Below are 13,593 nucleotides of genomic sequence, written 5' to 3'. Positions count from 1 at the left end.
CGATGGGGAACAGAGGAGAGCCCAGATCTGCTTTGTGTGGGGCCTGGGGTCTTCAGCACTGGGCCAGGGAAATTTTAGACCTTTGGATAAAGCCTAACTCCTGAACAGTGGTTTTCACCGGAGGTAATTTTGCCTCCCAGGGGGCCATTTGGAAATGTATGAAGACATTTTGGATTGTTAGAATAGGTGTGTGTGGGGGGGTACGACTGGCATTTAGTGGGTACAGGGTCCTACAGTGCACAAGACAGCCCCTGTGAAGTGTCGTCTGGTCCTGTCAGTGGGGTTGAGGCTGGGAGACCCTAGTTCAGAGGGTGTTCCAGGAATTGGGTTCAGATGAGTGGAGCCTCCCTTTCTTCAACCAGAGAATGTGTAATTACAGCCACAATTTTAACTAAGCCTGGGGGTGGGCAGGCCAGCCTCCCCCAGGAAGGGAGGAACCAGAAGCTGCTTCTGAGAGTTACAGGCTTCCGACAGCAGGGTGCATGGTCCAGAAATGGCGGCAGCAGACTTCCCAGAGCGCTCATCTTGTCCGAGTTCCATGTGTGTCGGGCAGATGTGGTGCTGAGGTTTCCGGAAGTCTCTCTGCCACTCCCGGCAGGAAGCCAGCTGGTCAGGGTGCAGTGAGGATGGCCTTTGGGCAAACAAGGGGCTCCCATTTGATCCTAGGCGGTTCCCAATGCAACAGGGGAAAAAGGACTCCTCTGGGCAACTTGCTGCCCTCCTCCTGTGATCACTGGGCCAGGATGGGGACAGGAAGCCTGAGACCATCACACCAGGTTTAGTGCAGAGAAGCCTGCTGCGATAAAAATGGCAGGAGAACTGAGATGGTGGGAATGGGGATGTCTGCCCCCCCTCCCGTTACCTGTGCCAACGTCTGCCCTATGTTTTAAAGGTTAACGTGAAGGAGATGGAGAGCTCCTAAATTAGACCATTGGATTTGTCTCCAAGGGTTTTCTCTGACTCTCCCAAGCCTCTCTCCTCCAGCCTCCAGCCCTCCACCTCTGTCATCTGAAGAGGGAAGTGGGGGCTTCTTCATGGTTAGCCCCGCCCACCTGATCAGGGAAGTGGGGGCTTCTTCATGGTTAGCCACGCCCACCTGATCAGCCCCAGAGGGCACCTCTGTGCAGTCCTGGGGGGCAGAGGAAACTGGTGCAGCCAGGAGGGGTTACTCTTGTGTGTCCATCCTGAGGGGCAGCTGAGCTCAGGAACTAGGACTCCTCCTGAGGCCCCTGGCTGCCTGCTGCTTCAGCCCAAAGGAGCAGAGAGGGGCGGGCAGGGTGGGGCAGGAAAGTTGGGGTGGATTGATGGGTCTGATCCAACCGGGATGGAACAGGGATCCCACCCAGTTAGAAGGCATTGCTTCAGGTTCGCCTTCCCCTGCGGGTGGTGCTGGGCTTCGGAATTGGATTATTCTGCGCTTGGTTTACTTACGGTAAGACTCAGACTTCCCAGGGCTCCGGGGGAAATCGCTATTCTAGAGAGAACTTTTCCAGGTTTCAGAGGACTTATTTAAATATTTCAATTTTTTTCTCCCTAAACTTTAACAATTTTTGGATAGAAATCTTTTTTTTTTTATTTTTTATGTTGAATACTTGGCATAGTAACCCTTTCTCCTTTTTGGACATTCTACCATTATCCACACAACTCTTGCTTGGGGGCCACATGATGTGGAAGCCCACAGGGGTCATTGGTGGGTGTAGAGTTGTTTCTGTGCACTGAAGGTCCCCAGAGTTCTTGTGCTTGGAGTTGTTTTTTTTTAAAGTGTGTGTGTCCTCTTTCCTCCCCGCCATCTGATACTTCTTGCCTCGGTCTACATGCCCGCCTCCTTCCTCCCTTTAACTTTGTTGATTTTATTCTGCGGTGGCCTTGGAAACCAGACGTCCAGAGCTGGGCTTATGGAACATTGCGGCCGGGCTCCTCCCACGCGGGCTCTCCCGCGTCTTGTGAGTGAGGCACCCGCGCTGGACAAGGCCCTTCTCATGCTCAGAGGCTTATCTTCCTCTGCTTCCTGGTTCCTGGCCGGGTGCCCCATTGTCCAGGTAGCAGAGAACTGAGGCAGTCATCATCATCGTCGTCATCCAAGTAATGGCTATCACCCACAGGAGCTAGACTTTGTCTTAACTGCTTCACCTCTAACAAATGCTCAACAGTTCTGTGAAGTGGGAACGATCAGGATCAATTTGTGGTTAAGAAGACAGAGAGGCATAGAGAGGTTATGTGCCGGGGAAATAACTGCTGGTACAAAAACCGGCAGAGCTGGGATGCCACCCGGAGACACCCTCGTCCCTTGTACTGCTCTTCTGGAGATGCTATACCAGCCTCTAGTGGGCGGCTGCTGTGTCCGGGGAGAACTGGCCACGTACCACGCCCCGAGGGGGAGGGAAGAGGTGGGAGCAAACACTTCTATTTGCCGGGACCGTGCTGACGCCTGGTCACCTGGAATCGGTGGGAGCGTGCTCCTTGAAAGCAAGTGACAGCGTGCCCATCCCTTAGCCGGTGAGGGAGGGAGGGCCACAGCTCTCCACAGCCCAGAGGGGCAGCGTGGCTCCCCCTGTACAGGAGAGGGCCAGCTCTCCATCACGCAACGCGGCCCGGAGAGCGACCATAGCCCACCAGGCTGCCTAAATTCTGAAGCCACCGCCAGAGACTAAGTGCATAGCCTGGAACTTGTGTGTAGAAATACTTTAAGAGCCATTCAGTTGTGTTTGGGGCTGGGACTTTCTAAAGGTGCATTAAAAGGGAAGAGAAAATGTGCAAGATTTGTTTAGAAACACTCCCTTTGCACACCTAGGTCTTGCTGGAGCCTGTGTCTACCAGGGGCTGTTGGAGCCCCAGCCCTCCCAGCACCCAGGGGCTTGTCTCCCCGGGCCCCCCTCTCCTGCAGCACCCTGAGCCTGTGGCCCAGCCCTGGCGGGGCCTGCTGGAGCCAGTGTGAGACCGCGGCGGCTGGGGCAGCTCCCAGGGCCCCGCTGCCTGAGCTGTGCACTCAGTGTGAGCCTCTCCCCACTGTTGACTGACTGGTGATTTAAGAAAGTCCAGAGAGACTTACGGAGGTTTCTTGGACAAATGTCTGGAGATGATTGATGAAACTTCCAAGTTGAGAAAGTCCTCATTCCCGTCCTGGGTGCTGCCGGTGTGCTGGGGTGGGCGGTGGTGTGGATAGACAGACCCAGGGTCTCCGGTTGCTGCCGTAGCAGTCCTCGGGGAGCAGTCCTCGGGGAGCAGTCCTCGGGGAATCCGGAGGGGCAGGTGAGGAAATGAAGCGTCTCGGCAGGGGTGTTGGAAACTAGGTCCTAGTTTAAAAGTCCATAGTTTAAAATTTCGTACAATGTGAGCCCTTCCAGACCATATACACGGAAGGGTTAGTGACAGAAGACTCTGGGAGGTCTTTCTAGGGGAGAAGGATGAACCCCAGAAGGGACTGAACCCCCGTCTGTGGTGAGGGCCAGCCGTCTGCGCCCCTCTGCTCTGTTGCCGCCTCTGGGAATGGAGGCGGACGGCAGCAGGCGCCCCAGGCACTTCAGGGAGGGTATAATGGGGTCCACCTTAAAGTTGCCGTGAAACCGAAATCGATAATCCGCATAAACTGCTCAGCACAATTGTTTAGCAGTTAGTTATCTCCGTCCTCACGGTCGGGGATCCAGACAGTCCCCGCATGGCCCATCTCTCTGGAACGTCTCTGCTTCCTCTCTGCAGACAATGGCGATGACCGCCCTGAGGTCGAAGACCACGCGGATGGGACCATCTTGGGAGGCTCAGGCAGTGCCGGCCGGAAGGCCTTCACGTCAGGCATGAAGGAGATGGCTGTGTTACGGGAGAAGGCCACTGACCAGCACCGCCAGATGGGCAAAGGTGGCAAGCATCACCCCGGCCCGGAGGACTCCAAGAAACTTCGGCCGCCATCTGCCAGGGTCAGAGGGCGTCGGGTCGAGTTGGGAGGGTGGAAGGACGTGCAGAGGGAGTTGCTTCTTGGGCACGCCAGTAACACCCATGCTCTGTGTTGCCTCCAGGCAGAGCAATTTCCGGTTCTGTCCTTAACGTAATCAGTGACCTTGAGGCCAGTCAGCCCATCAGCATCTCTCTTTGAGGGGCCCCAGTAGTTTTGGGGGCTCTGGGTGTGAAATGGACTGGGCATGTGCTTTCTTGAAGTTCCTTCCGTCTAAAAGCTCCACATTTCTGCTTGGCTTTGGAACGTAAGCCAAGAACACGGATGCTAGAGGTGGAGATAGTTCCTCCTGGACTCGCTCGCTCGTGTTGCAGTGTGCTTTCCTCACTCAGCTTCCCCTCTTCTTCTTCCCGGCCCAGCTCTGCTGTCTTGGGTCTTGATTCCAGTTGGTTTATGGAAAGGACTGGAGCGTGGGCCACTGGATTAGGGATAGAGCTATCCAGAGACCTGAATTCAGTATTTGCAAGCAGACTCTGTCTCGACCCCTGAAAGCAGTGGACACAGAGCGAGGAGAGAACACTCACAGCCCTGAGGCTCTTTCAGGGGCGGGCGGGGCACTCTGATATGGTGGCCAGTTCATTGGGCAGCGGGTCAGAAGTTCTGTTGCACTACCTGTATAGCCTTGGGGATGTCCCTTCGTGTGCATGAGTTTCTTTCTGAGGTTGCTCCCAGGGCCATTCTCTAAGCATCCTCTGTGCCTGTCTGTGCCCACAGACCCCCTGCCAGCAGGAATTGGACCAGGTCCTGGAGCGGATCTCCACCATGCGCCTTCCGGATGAGCGGGGCCCTCTGGAGCACCTCTATTCCTTGCACATCCCCAACTGTGACAAGAATGGCCTGTACAACCTCAAGCAGGTGAGAGAGGATCCACCCAGTCTTCTGGTGTGCTGTGTTCCTGTGCTCCTGCCACCTGTCACGCTCCGACGTCTGAGAGCTGGGTGCCAGAGGCGGGTCTTCCTGTCCTGGCCTCCAGCCCGGCAGAGGCTGAGCACACTTACCCAGCCACCAGGTTGGGAGGGAGCTTGGTGTCCAGGTTGGGAGGGAGCCTCTTGGGAAAGAGGTGTGGGCTTACACCAGCATTTCTCAACCTTTATTGAGCATTAGAGAGTCACCTGGAGGTCATTCCCAGCCATTCAGAAGGTTGGGTGGGGACCAAGAGTTTGCATTTCTAACAAGCTCCCAGGGCATGCTGGTGGTCCGTGGACCACACTTCCAGAATCACTAATTTAAACCACTGACCACATAGCCTCGCTGGCTTCTCAGGGATGGAGAAACACCACCTAAAATATTTCTAAAAACAGTAATAGAACGGCAGTGTGAGTACATTAGAGAACACTGGGAGAGTGTGGGCAAACCAGCCAGAACCTCTCTTTCTGCCCTTCCACTCTGTTTAAGAGCCTTCTAATCATCCGTGTGCACAAGTGGGGCTTCCCCTTGACCTTATCAGTATTTTTCACACAGCCACACGCAGTTTGTAGTGATGATTGTTAGTTCCATCTTGATCCCTTGTCTCTCGACCAGCCCACCCCTCACCTCCTCCAACAATCATCCCTGTGTTGGGAGAACAAGTATATGCACGTGTCTTTCATTTAAGGCAGAGAAGGAAGTGACTTTCAACTGGTATGCTACAAGGATTTTTAAAACATGTAATACCTGACTATTTAGTCAGGGGCACTGACCTATTTTCCCTTAGATTGTCAAATAAAAAAATGACAACAGCCAACACAACAATAGCCATCTGGTGTGAATGAATCAAAATTATCTCTATTTTTTTTGTGAGGGGGAGGTCAGATCAGCAAAAAATATGAACTATTTTTTGGTGTGCTACAGAATTTTAGTAATTAATGTGCGCCACGAGATGAAAAGGGTTGAAAATCACCGAGAGAAGCCATGGGAGGGAGGGAGGGAGGGGCGAGGCGTATGGGCTCCACTGGATAGCCTATTATTTTGTTGGTTTTTTTTTTGTATTTTTCTGAAGTGAGAAGCAGGGAGGCAGAGACAGACTCCCTCATGCGCCCGACCAGGATCCACTGGGCATGCCCACCAGGGGGCGATGCTCCTTGCAACTAGAGCCATTCTAGTGCCTGAGGTGGAGGCCATGGAACCATCCTCAGTGCCCAGGCCAGCTTTGCTCCAGTGGAGCCTTGGCTGTGGGAGGGAAGAGAAAGAGAGAAAGGAAAGGGGGAAGGGTGGAGAAGCAGATGAGCACCTCTCCTCTGTGCCCTGGTCGGGAATCAAACCCAGGACTTCCACATGCTGGGCTGGTGCTCTACCACTGAGCCAACCCATCAGGGCCTGGATGATGGGTTTTTTTTTTTTTTTTTTTTCCACAGAGACAGAGCGAGAGTCAGAGAGAGGGATAGATAGGGACAGACAGACAGGAATGGAGAGAGATGAGAAGCATGAATCATCAGTTTTTCGTTGCGACACCTTAGTTCATTGATTAGTTTCTCATATGTGCCTTGACCATGGGTCTTCTTCAGCAGATCGAGTAACTCCTTGCTCAAGCCAGCGACCTTGAGTCCAAGCTGGTGAGCTTTGCTCAAACCAGATGAGCCTGCACCCAAGCTGGCGACTTCAGGATCTCGAACCTGGGTCCTCCGCATCCCAGTCCGATGCTCTGTCCACTGCCCCACCGCCTGGTCGGGCTGGATGACCTGTTTTTAAGCAGTGGTTCTGAGCCTTGGCTGCACGTGGGGATCTGCTGGGCAGCTTAGAAAACATGGATGCCAGGGCTGCAGCTGCAGAGTCCCAGGTGTGGGAGTCTGGGTGGTTGCTGGGCACTGGGATTTTCAAGGTTGCCCTGGAGATCCCAGTGGACAATAGCGTGGAGGTAAAGGGCGGATGTATGGAGCCAGGAGATGGGATTTGGGGTCTGCCGATCCTCCGTGGGGGTCTCACGTCCCCATCTCCTTCACAGCACAGACCCCCTGCCCCTCAATGCCAGTCGAGCATTAGACGCTCTTTGTGCAGATGCCCTGAATGTAAACCAGCTTCCACATTTTGAGCTCATAAAAAGAAATAGTGATATTTTCTAGAACAAAAAAAACCCCAACCAAATAATCTGCATGCTGGACCGTGCGAGATTTGCAGGAGTCCTTCATTTATGAGTAGCTCAGAGACCCTGGGAAGCGAGTGTAAGTGGGCATCTCAGCTTCAGTTCTTACTAGCTGTGTGATGTTAGGCAATGTACCCCATCTGTGCTCCTGGACCATCATCTAGCAAGTGATGACATGGGTGGAATTCACAAGGTGATTGTGAAGGTTAAGTGAATATGTGTGTTAGATATAAATGGTAACCAAGCAGCACATACGTAGATTGCGTCCATGGTGCCTGGCGCCTACTACCTCCCGTGCTAGTAGTGCTAGTGCTGACCTTTATCAATACTTGCATTTTCCACCTCACGCTATGACTGAACTCCACTATTCCGGCTCCCCTCTGGCTGGGACCTACCTGCAGCTGGGCGCTGAGTCTGAAAAGCTTTGGGCACCCCTAACAGCCCCGCACATCAGAGCTGTGCCCAGTTTCAGGCTCAGCCCTGACCCCCTGAACGGGAATCTGCATGTTAGCAAGATCCCCTGGCGCAAGTCTCAGATCAGTGCGCAGGGAGGCTGCGCGGCTGGCCAGCGCGCGCCTCCTAACTGAACGAAAGCTGGCTTTTGCAGGGGTGTCCTCACAGCCTCCTCCTCTTCTCTCTCTCCAGTGCAAGATGGCTGTGAACGGGCAGCGTGGGGAGTGCTGGTGTGTGAGCCCCAACACCGGGAAGCTGATTCCGGGATCCCCTACTGTCCGTGGGGACCCGGAGTGCCACCGCTTCTACAACGAGCGGATGCAGTAAACCGCGGCCAGCCGGTGCCTGGCGCCCGCACCGCCTCTCCAAACGGCTGCAGCGGAGAGAGGAGCGAGCTTGGGTGGTGGGTGGGGGAGCATTTCCCAGCAGTGTTGACACATGTATTTATATTTGGAAAGACACCAGCACCGGGCTCAGGCAACCACGGCCTTGCCCTCCCAGCAGGAGAGGCTCCACCCCCCTCTCGAGTCCCTGCTGAGAGGCAGGGGTGCTTGCTTTAGGCAGAGCTGGAGTCCAAGTTTGGGAGGGGGAAAAGAAATTTTTATTTTTGAACCCCTGTGTCTCTTTTGCTTAAAATTAAAGAAAGGAAAAATAAAGTGTGTGTCTGTTGCTTGAGTCTTTGGGGACCCCTGACTCCTGGGGAAGTCGGGTTCCCCAGTCATGAAACGGGAAGCAAGATGGGGCAGGAGGAAGGCAGATCTCCCTCCGATGTCCTTGGCCTGTGGAAATTTGAGGTCCCCAATCCAGGTGGGACCCTCCTGTGCAGCCCCAGCACCTAGTGTCTCCTGGCATCTGGCAGAGGCTCCCAGCCCTCCCCCAGGGCGGGCACTGGGAGTGGGAGGTGGAGTGGGTGTCTCTTCCGTTCACCCATGTTCAGAGATATTCCAACGGGAGAAACACGAATCAGGGGCCTCTGGCTCCTGAAACTGGGGGGTTTCCCTTCTGCGTGGGGAGACACCCATTCAATCCCTCAGCAAAGGACACGGGCTGCTATGGGCCAGTGTCTTCACAAAGGGGCAGCCTTGGAATTCGGTGCAGCTCCGAGGGGCCCAAGTCACGGGACCGTCGCAGGACTTAGAACAGTAAATACTGAAGGGACTTGAAGACTGAGGCACTGGTGTGCCCCTCATTTCGGAAGCAGAATTCCATGTGAGAGCTCTGCCCACTTGGTTCTGTGGGCCCTCAATCCCTGGTGAGTTGCAGGGGTCTCCTAACTTTGCAATGGACCATGGGGGAAGGACGGCCCACTGTCTACCCCTCTTCCCCTTACCAAGCAGAGCTCCATCTTTCCTGTTACTTCTCTTTCGTGTCAGGAGTCTGAATCCTGTAGGTCAGTGGTCCCCAACCTTTTTTGGGCCATGGACCGGTTTAATGTCAGAAAATATTTTCACAGACCGGCCTTTAGGGTAGGATGAATAAATGCACAAAATAAAATTATGCGACTGGCTGTAAAAACTGGTATTTTTAAATATAACTGTCGAACTTATGAGACAAGCGTCAAGAAGTGAGTCTTAGATGTAACAGAGAGAATCTGGTCATTTAAAAAAAATAAAACATCGTTCACACTTAAATATAAATAAACCGGAAATAATATAAGTTATTTATTCTTTCTCTGCGGACCGGTACCAGTGCGTGGCCCGGGGGTTGGGGACCGCTGCTGTACGTGACGGCAGGCTGGGGGGGGGGGGGGGCAGAGGACATCTGGGTGAGAGGAGCGTCTCTCAGGTTCCCCAAAGCGGACAGATCCCTGCCCACCTTTGGTTCCTTAGCTAGTGGCTAGCTCCCCGCAGGAAGTGTAATGCATTCAGTTAATCTTCATGAATCCACTTTACAGATGAAATGGTCACTAATGGTGCCCAACCTTCAACCCGAGGCCTGGAAGTCCCTAAATTCCAAGGCCTGAATGCTGCTCAGCCCTGAGTTGTATCGCCCCCTGTGGGATGACTGGAGAGAGCCTGCAGGGCTTTGGGGCCCGATTGGATCTAGAGGTCTGATTTCCTCTTATTCACTGCTGCGTGCTCTGCCTCCCCTCTCCGTCCCTTCAGCTACAGCCAGCAGCTGGTGGCTGTTCTCCGCGGCTGGGGCAGCCCCTGCTGGCTCTCCGGGGAAGTGCAGTGCCTAATCTTGGCTACCGTGAATGACCGAGGCCGCTTAGAAAAATATGCCAGTGCCTCACCATCAAAGATTCTGATCTGATTGGTCTGGACTGGAGCCCAGGCAGGTGTTTTATTTCTTAAGGGTTTCCAGGTGATTCTAATGCACAGCCAGGGATGAGGCAAGAGCAAGACGGCTGCTGGAGTCAGGACACGGGGTTTGAGTCCAGGCTCGTCACCACTATGCCACTGCTCTGGAGCTATGTCACTTGCCTTCTCTGAGCCTCAGTTTTCATCTGTCTAATGGGGATGATGTCAGCCTCAAATAACAGGGAGGTATCAAGGTGCGATGGTGGATGTGAACGTGCTTTGAAACCATAGGACTTGATAAAATGGGAGGGATTATCATGGGCTTGTTGCTGGGGTCAGCTCTCATGCCAGCCCCCATACCCCGTGCTTGTCCGCTCGCTTGGGTCATTTCTGGAACATCTGTGTAGAATGCTCCTGAGGGTGCCACAATCTCCGTGCCCTGCACCATGTCACTCGCCCACAGTCTCCTTGTATGTACTCTAAGCCCTCTGAAGTGGTGGATTTTGTGGGTGTGTGAGCAGTACCCCTCCGCGGTTCTAGCTACAGGAACCACACTGATGTGTAAACGACCTAGAAATTTGCTGAGGTAAAGCATAACTGCTCCCATGTAGGAGGGCAGGGGTCTTGGCGCTATCTAGCCTATTGCTCACCTTCTGAAACTTCTTCCTTGTTGACATTTAAACAATAAAACAAACAAAAAAAAAACCCACTCCAAAACAAAACCTGGCAGTTGACAGACACTGGGGCTATACTGCCACTGTGCGGCAGCACCAAGAAACTGCAGCTACGCTTACCCCACTTCTGAGTCTATTTTGTTTAAGAGGTGGTCTCAGGATCCCCAAATAAGTCAACTGGGAATGCTGGTTAAACTTGGGGAATCACAGGACCTATCCCAGAGCTAGACTTTTAGGAAGAGACCTGGCAATATGCATTTAAACATGCCTCCTGGGTTATTCTAGTTGTAGAATCACTTGATTTCCAAGTGACCTAATTTGTAGGATTCAAGATAAAAGGAGCATACAGAGTCCCTCATTCAGAAATGATCAAGACAGCTGAGACAACAGACAGAGCACTAAGCCACGAACGGGGTCCTGTGTGACTGCACGTTGCATGCCCACGAAGCAGGCCCGGTGCTGGTGCCTTCTGAACTTGGAGAATCACCCCTGCTGCGACCACCTCTGTCAGATGTGTCTTGAATACTAGCTACGTACGATGTGGTAGTTGAGGGCATGGGCTTGAGGGGGGGGAAGCTGAATTTGGACTCTACTACCTAGGGCGTATGTGTCTCTGGACAACTTTCTAACTTCTGAAGCTCACTTATTTCATCTTTAAATATTGGGATCATTTGTATCTCAAAGAGTTGCTTTGAGAATATAAAATAATTTCTGTCATATAGTAAGTGTTACTTAAATGGAGTTGGTGATTTAGTTAGTAAAAAGGATTATGGTCCCTGTTTCGAAGGGTTGACATTCTAGAGGAGGGAAAAAGCCATGTTACTCCGTGATGAACACAGGTGTGATGGAGGTGTGTCCAGGTGCAATCTGGAAGAATAGCTATGCCTCAGAGGGGATAAAATGGTAAGAAGGGAGTAGGAATTCAGGGAAAAACCTAGTGTGTATGTGTGTGTGTGGGGGGCGTGGAGTTTAGAAGAGGAATAGCAGGAGCTACACAATTAGTACAGAGACCTAGCTGTGGTCAAGGGAGGGGGCAGGTGGAGGAGTGGCTGGAGAGGAGCCAGAGGAAAGCTCAGGAAGAAGGACCTCGGGTGTCTTGCTGAGGGATTTCAACTCTGGTCTGAAAGCTCTCAAGAGCCGAGGAAGGAGATTAAGCAGAGGATGGGCATGGCGGGACCTGTGTTTCAGAAAGTGAACTCCAGCCTAAGAGGTTGCTCTGAGGTGCGATTATTGCCAACTGAAAAAAATAAAATCCAACGGAGGTGTCTAGCATGGAGGACAAGGCACAGAATGGGAATAGGTGGCAAGTCCCAGCAGGAAGGAATTGCAGCGATCAGGAAGAAGTGAGTGTGATCCAAACGAGGCAGGGAGGAGGAGAGAAGGGTCACATGTGAGAGTTGTCCATGAGGGAGCTTCTTCCTGGGATGTGTTGGATGTAAGGGGTAAGTGAAGTCAAGGGTGATGGCTGGGGTCAGGCTTGGGAGACTGGGTGGATGGAGGTGACTCTCGGACATGGCAAAAAGAGGAGGAAGATGAAGACGGGGAGGAGGAGAAGGGGGATGAGGTGGGATGGTTTAAAGGGAAAGATGGGTTCATAGTTTTCCTGGTTGTTGAACTTGTAAGGTGTAAGATACAGCGATAAGACAGGCAAAGCGCCTGAGCTTACAGGATAAGCTCAGTTCGGGCTGATGAATTCGAGCTGCCTGGGGGATTTGGGGTGGAGAAGACAACCTGGACTTTCTCCTCATCCTCATCCCAACATCCCATTCATGAACAAGTCTCACCCTTCAATCTCCGGGACTTTGTCCCCTCTCCTCTGTCACCCGCAGAGTGAGGGGAGATGGCTGGTGGAGGAGATGGGGAGCAGCCGGTGGGGGGAGCAAAGGGACGGGGCTGTCCTTGGAAACCGGGGGACTGTTGGAGAAGGAAGGCGAACAGGATGGTGGTTCTGTGGCTCCCTGTGCGGGACTTGGGATGGCAGGATGAGCATGGTCTGCCAGGTGGGTCTTGGTTTTCTCTGACAGGGAGAAGGCAGCATGGCCAGAAGTTTGCCAGAAGGCAATGTTGTGGAGAGACAGGCCACATAGGGGTTCCTAGTAGGTTCCCGGAGTTCCGTGGTGGTGTCAGCTCACAGGGCGGTGGGGCTTTCTCCCTCAGGGCTCAGCAGGGCTGTGCAGGAGTGACAGGGGGGCTGGGAGGTGTATCCAGGGCTGGTGAGAGCCGGACGAGTAGAAGCTGTCATTGGAACCATGAACTGTGTTCTCAGGGAAGGAAGCCAGAGAGGGTTGGATGAAAACCAGACTCCATTGCCCCTTAAGTAATAACGCTGACGTTGCTGTCCCTGCACCCCATGCCTCTCACTCTGACAGTGGCTGTGACTGGAATGGGGGGGCTGTCCCTGCACCCCATGCCTCTCCCTCTGACAGAGGCTGTGACTGGAATGGGGGGGCTGTCCCTGCACCCCATGCCTCTCCCTCTGACAGAGGCTGTGACTGGAATGGGGGGGCTGTCCCTGCACCCCATGCCTCTCACTCTAACAGAGGCTGTGACTGGAATGGGGGGGCTGTCCCTGCACCCCACGCCTCTCCCTCTGACAGAGGCTGTGACTGGAATGGGGGTGCTGTCCCTGCACCCCATGCCTCTCCCTCTAACAGTGGGCTGTGACTGGAATGGGGGGCTGTCCCTGCACCCCATGCCTCTCCCTCTAACAGAAGCTGTGACTGGAATGGGGGAGCTGTCCCTGCACCCCATGCCTCTCCCTCTAACAGAAGCTGTGACTGGAATGGGGGGGCTGTCCCTGCACCCCATGCCTCTCACTCTAACAGAGGCTGTGACTGGAATGGGGGGCTGTCCCTGCACCCCATGCCTCTCCCTCTGACAGTGGCTGTGACTGGAATGGGGGGCTGTCCCTGCACCCCATGCCTCTCCCTCTAACAGTGGGCTGTGACTGGAATGGGGGGGCTGTCCCTGCACCCCATGCCTCTCACTCTAACAGAGGCTGTGACTGGAATGGGGGGCTGTCCCTGCACCCCATGCCTCTCCCTCTGACAGAGGCTGTGACTGGAATGGGGGAGTTGTCCCTGCACCCCATGCCTCTCCCTCTAACAGAGGCTGAGACTGGAATGGGGGAGCTATCCCTGCACCCCATGCCTCTCCCTCTGACAGAGGCTGTGACTGGAATGGGGGAGCTGTCCCTGCACCCCATGTCTCTCCCTCTAA

General features: G+C 53.8%; 1 protein-coding gene across 1 annotated transcript in view; it reads left to right on the top strand.

The window, feature by feature from the left end:
- Positions 1 to 8,113, top strand: part of IGFBP2 (insulin like growth factor binding protein 2) — a 28,997-nt gene extending 20,884 nt beyond the window's left edge. Inside the window, exons 2-4 of the mRNA XM_066233831.1 lie at positions 3,697 to 3,911; positions 4,661 to 4,801; positions 7,650 to 8,113. Coding sequence (XP_066089928.1) covers positions 3,697 to 3,911; positions 4,661 to 4,801; positions 7,650 to 7,784 — 491 coding nt within the window. The 3' untranslated portion in view covers positions 7,785 to 8,113. The remainder of the gene's footprint in view (positions 1 to 3,696; positions 3,912 to 4,660; positions 4,802 to 7,649) is intronic.
- Positions 8,114 to 13,593: the final 5,480 nt, after the last annotated feature.

Source organism: Saccopteryx bilineata, chromosome 5 (genome assembly GCF_036850765.1).
Source record: "Saccopteryx bilineata isolate mSacBil1 chromosome 5, mSacBil1_pri_phased_curated, whole genome shotgun sequence".
NCBI classification, from domain to species: domain Eukaryota; kingdom Metazoa; phylum Chordata; class Mammalia; order Chiroptera; family Emballonuridae; genus Saccopteryx; species Saccopteryx bilineata.
Note: the sequence above shows the minus strand (reverse complement) of the source record. Positions and strands in the feature narration are given on the sequence as shown.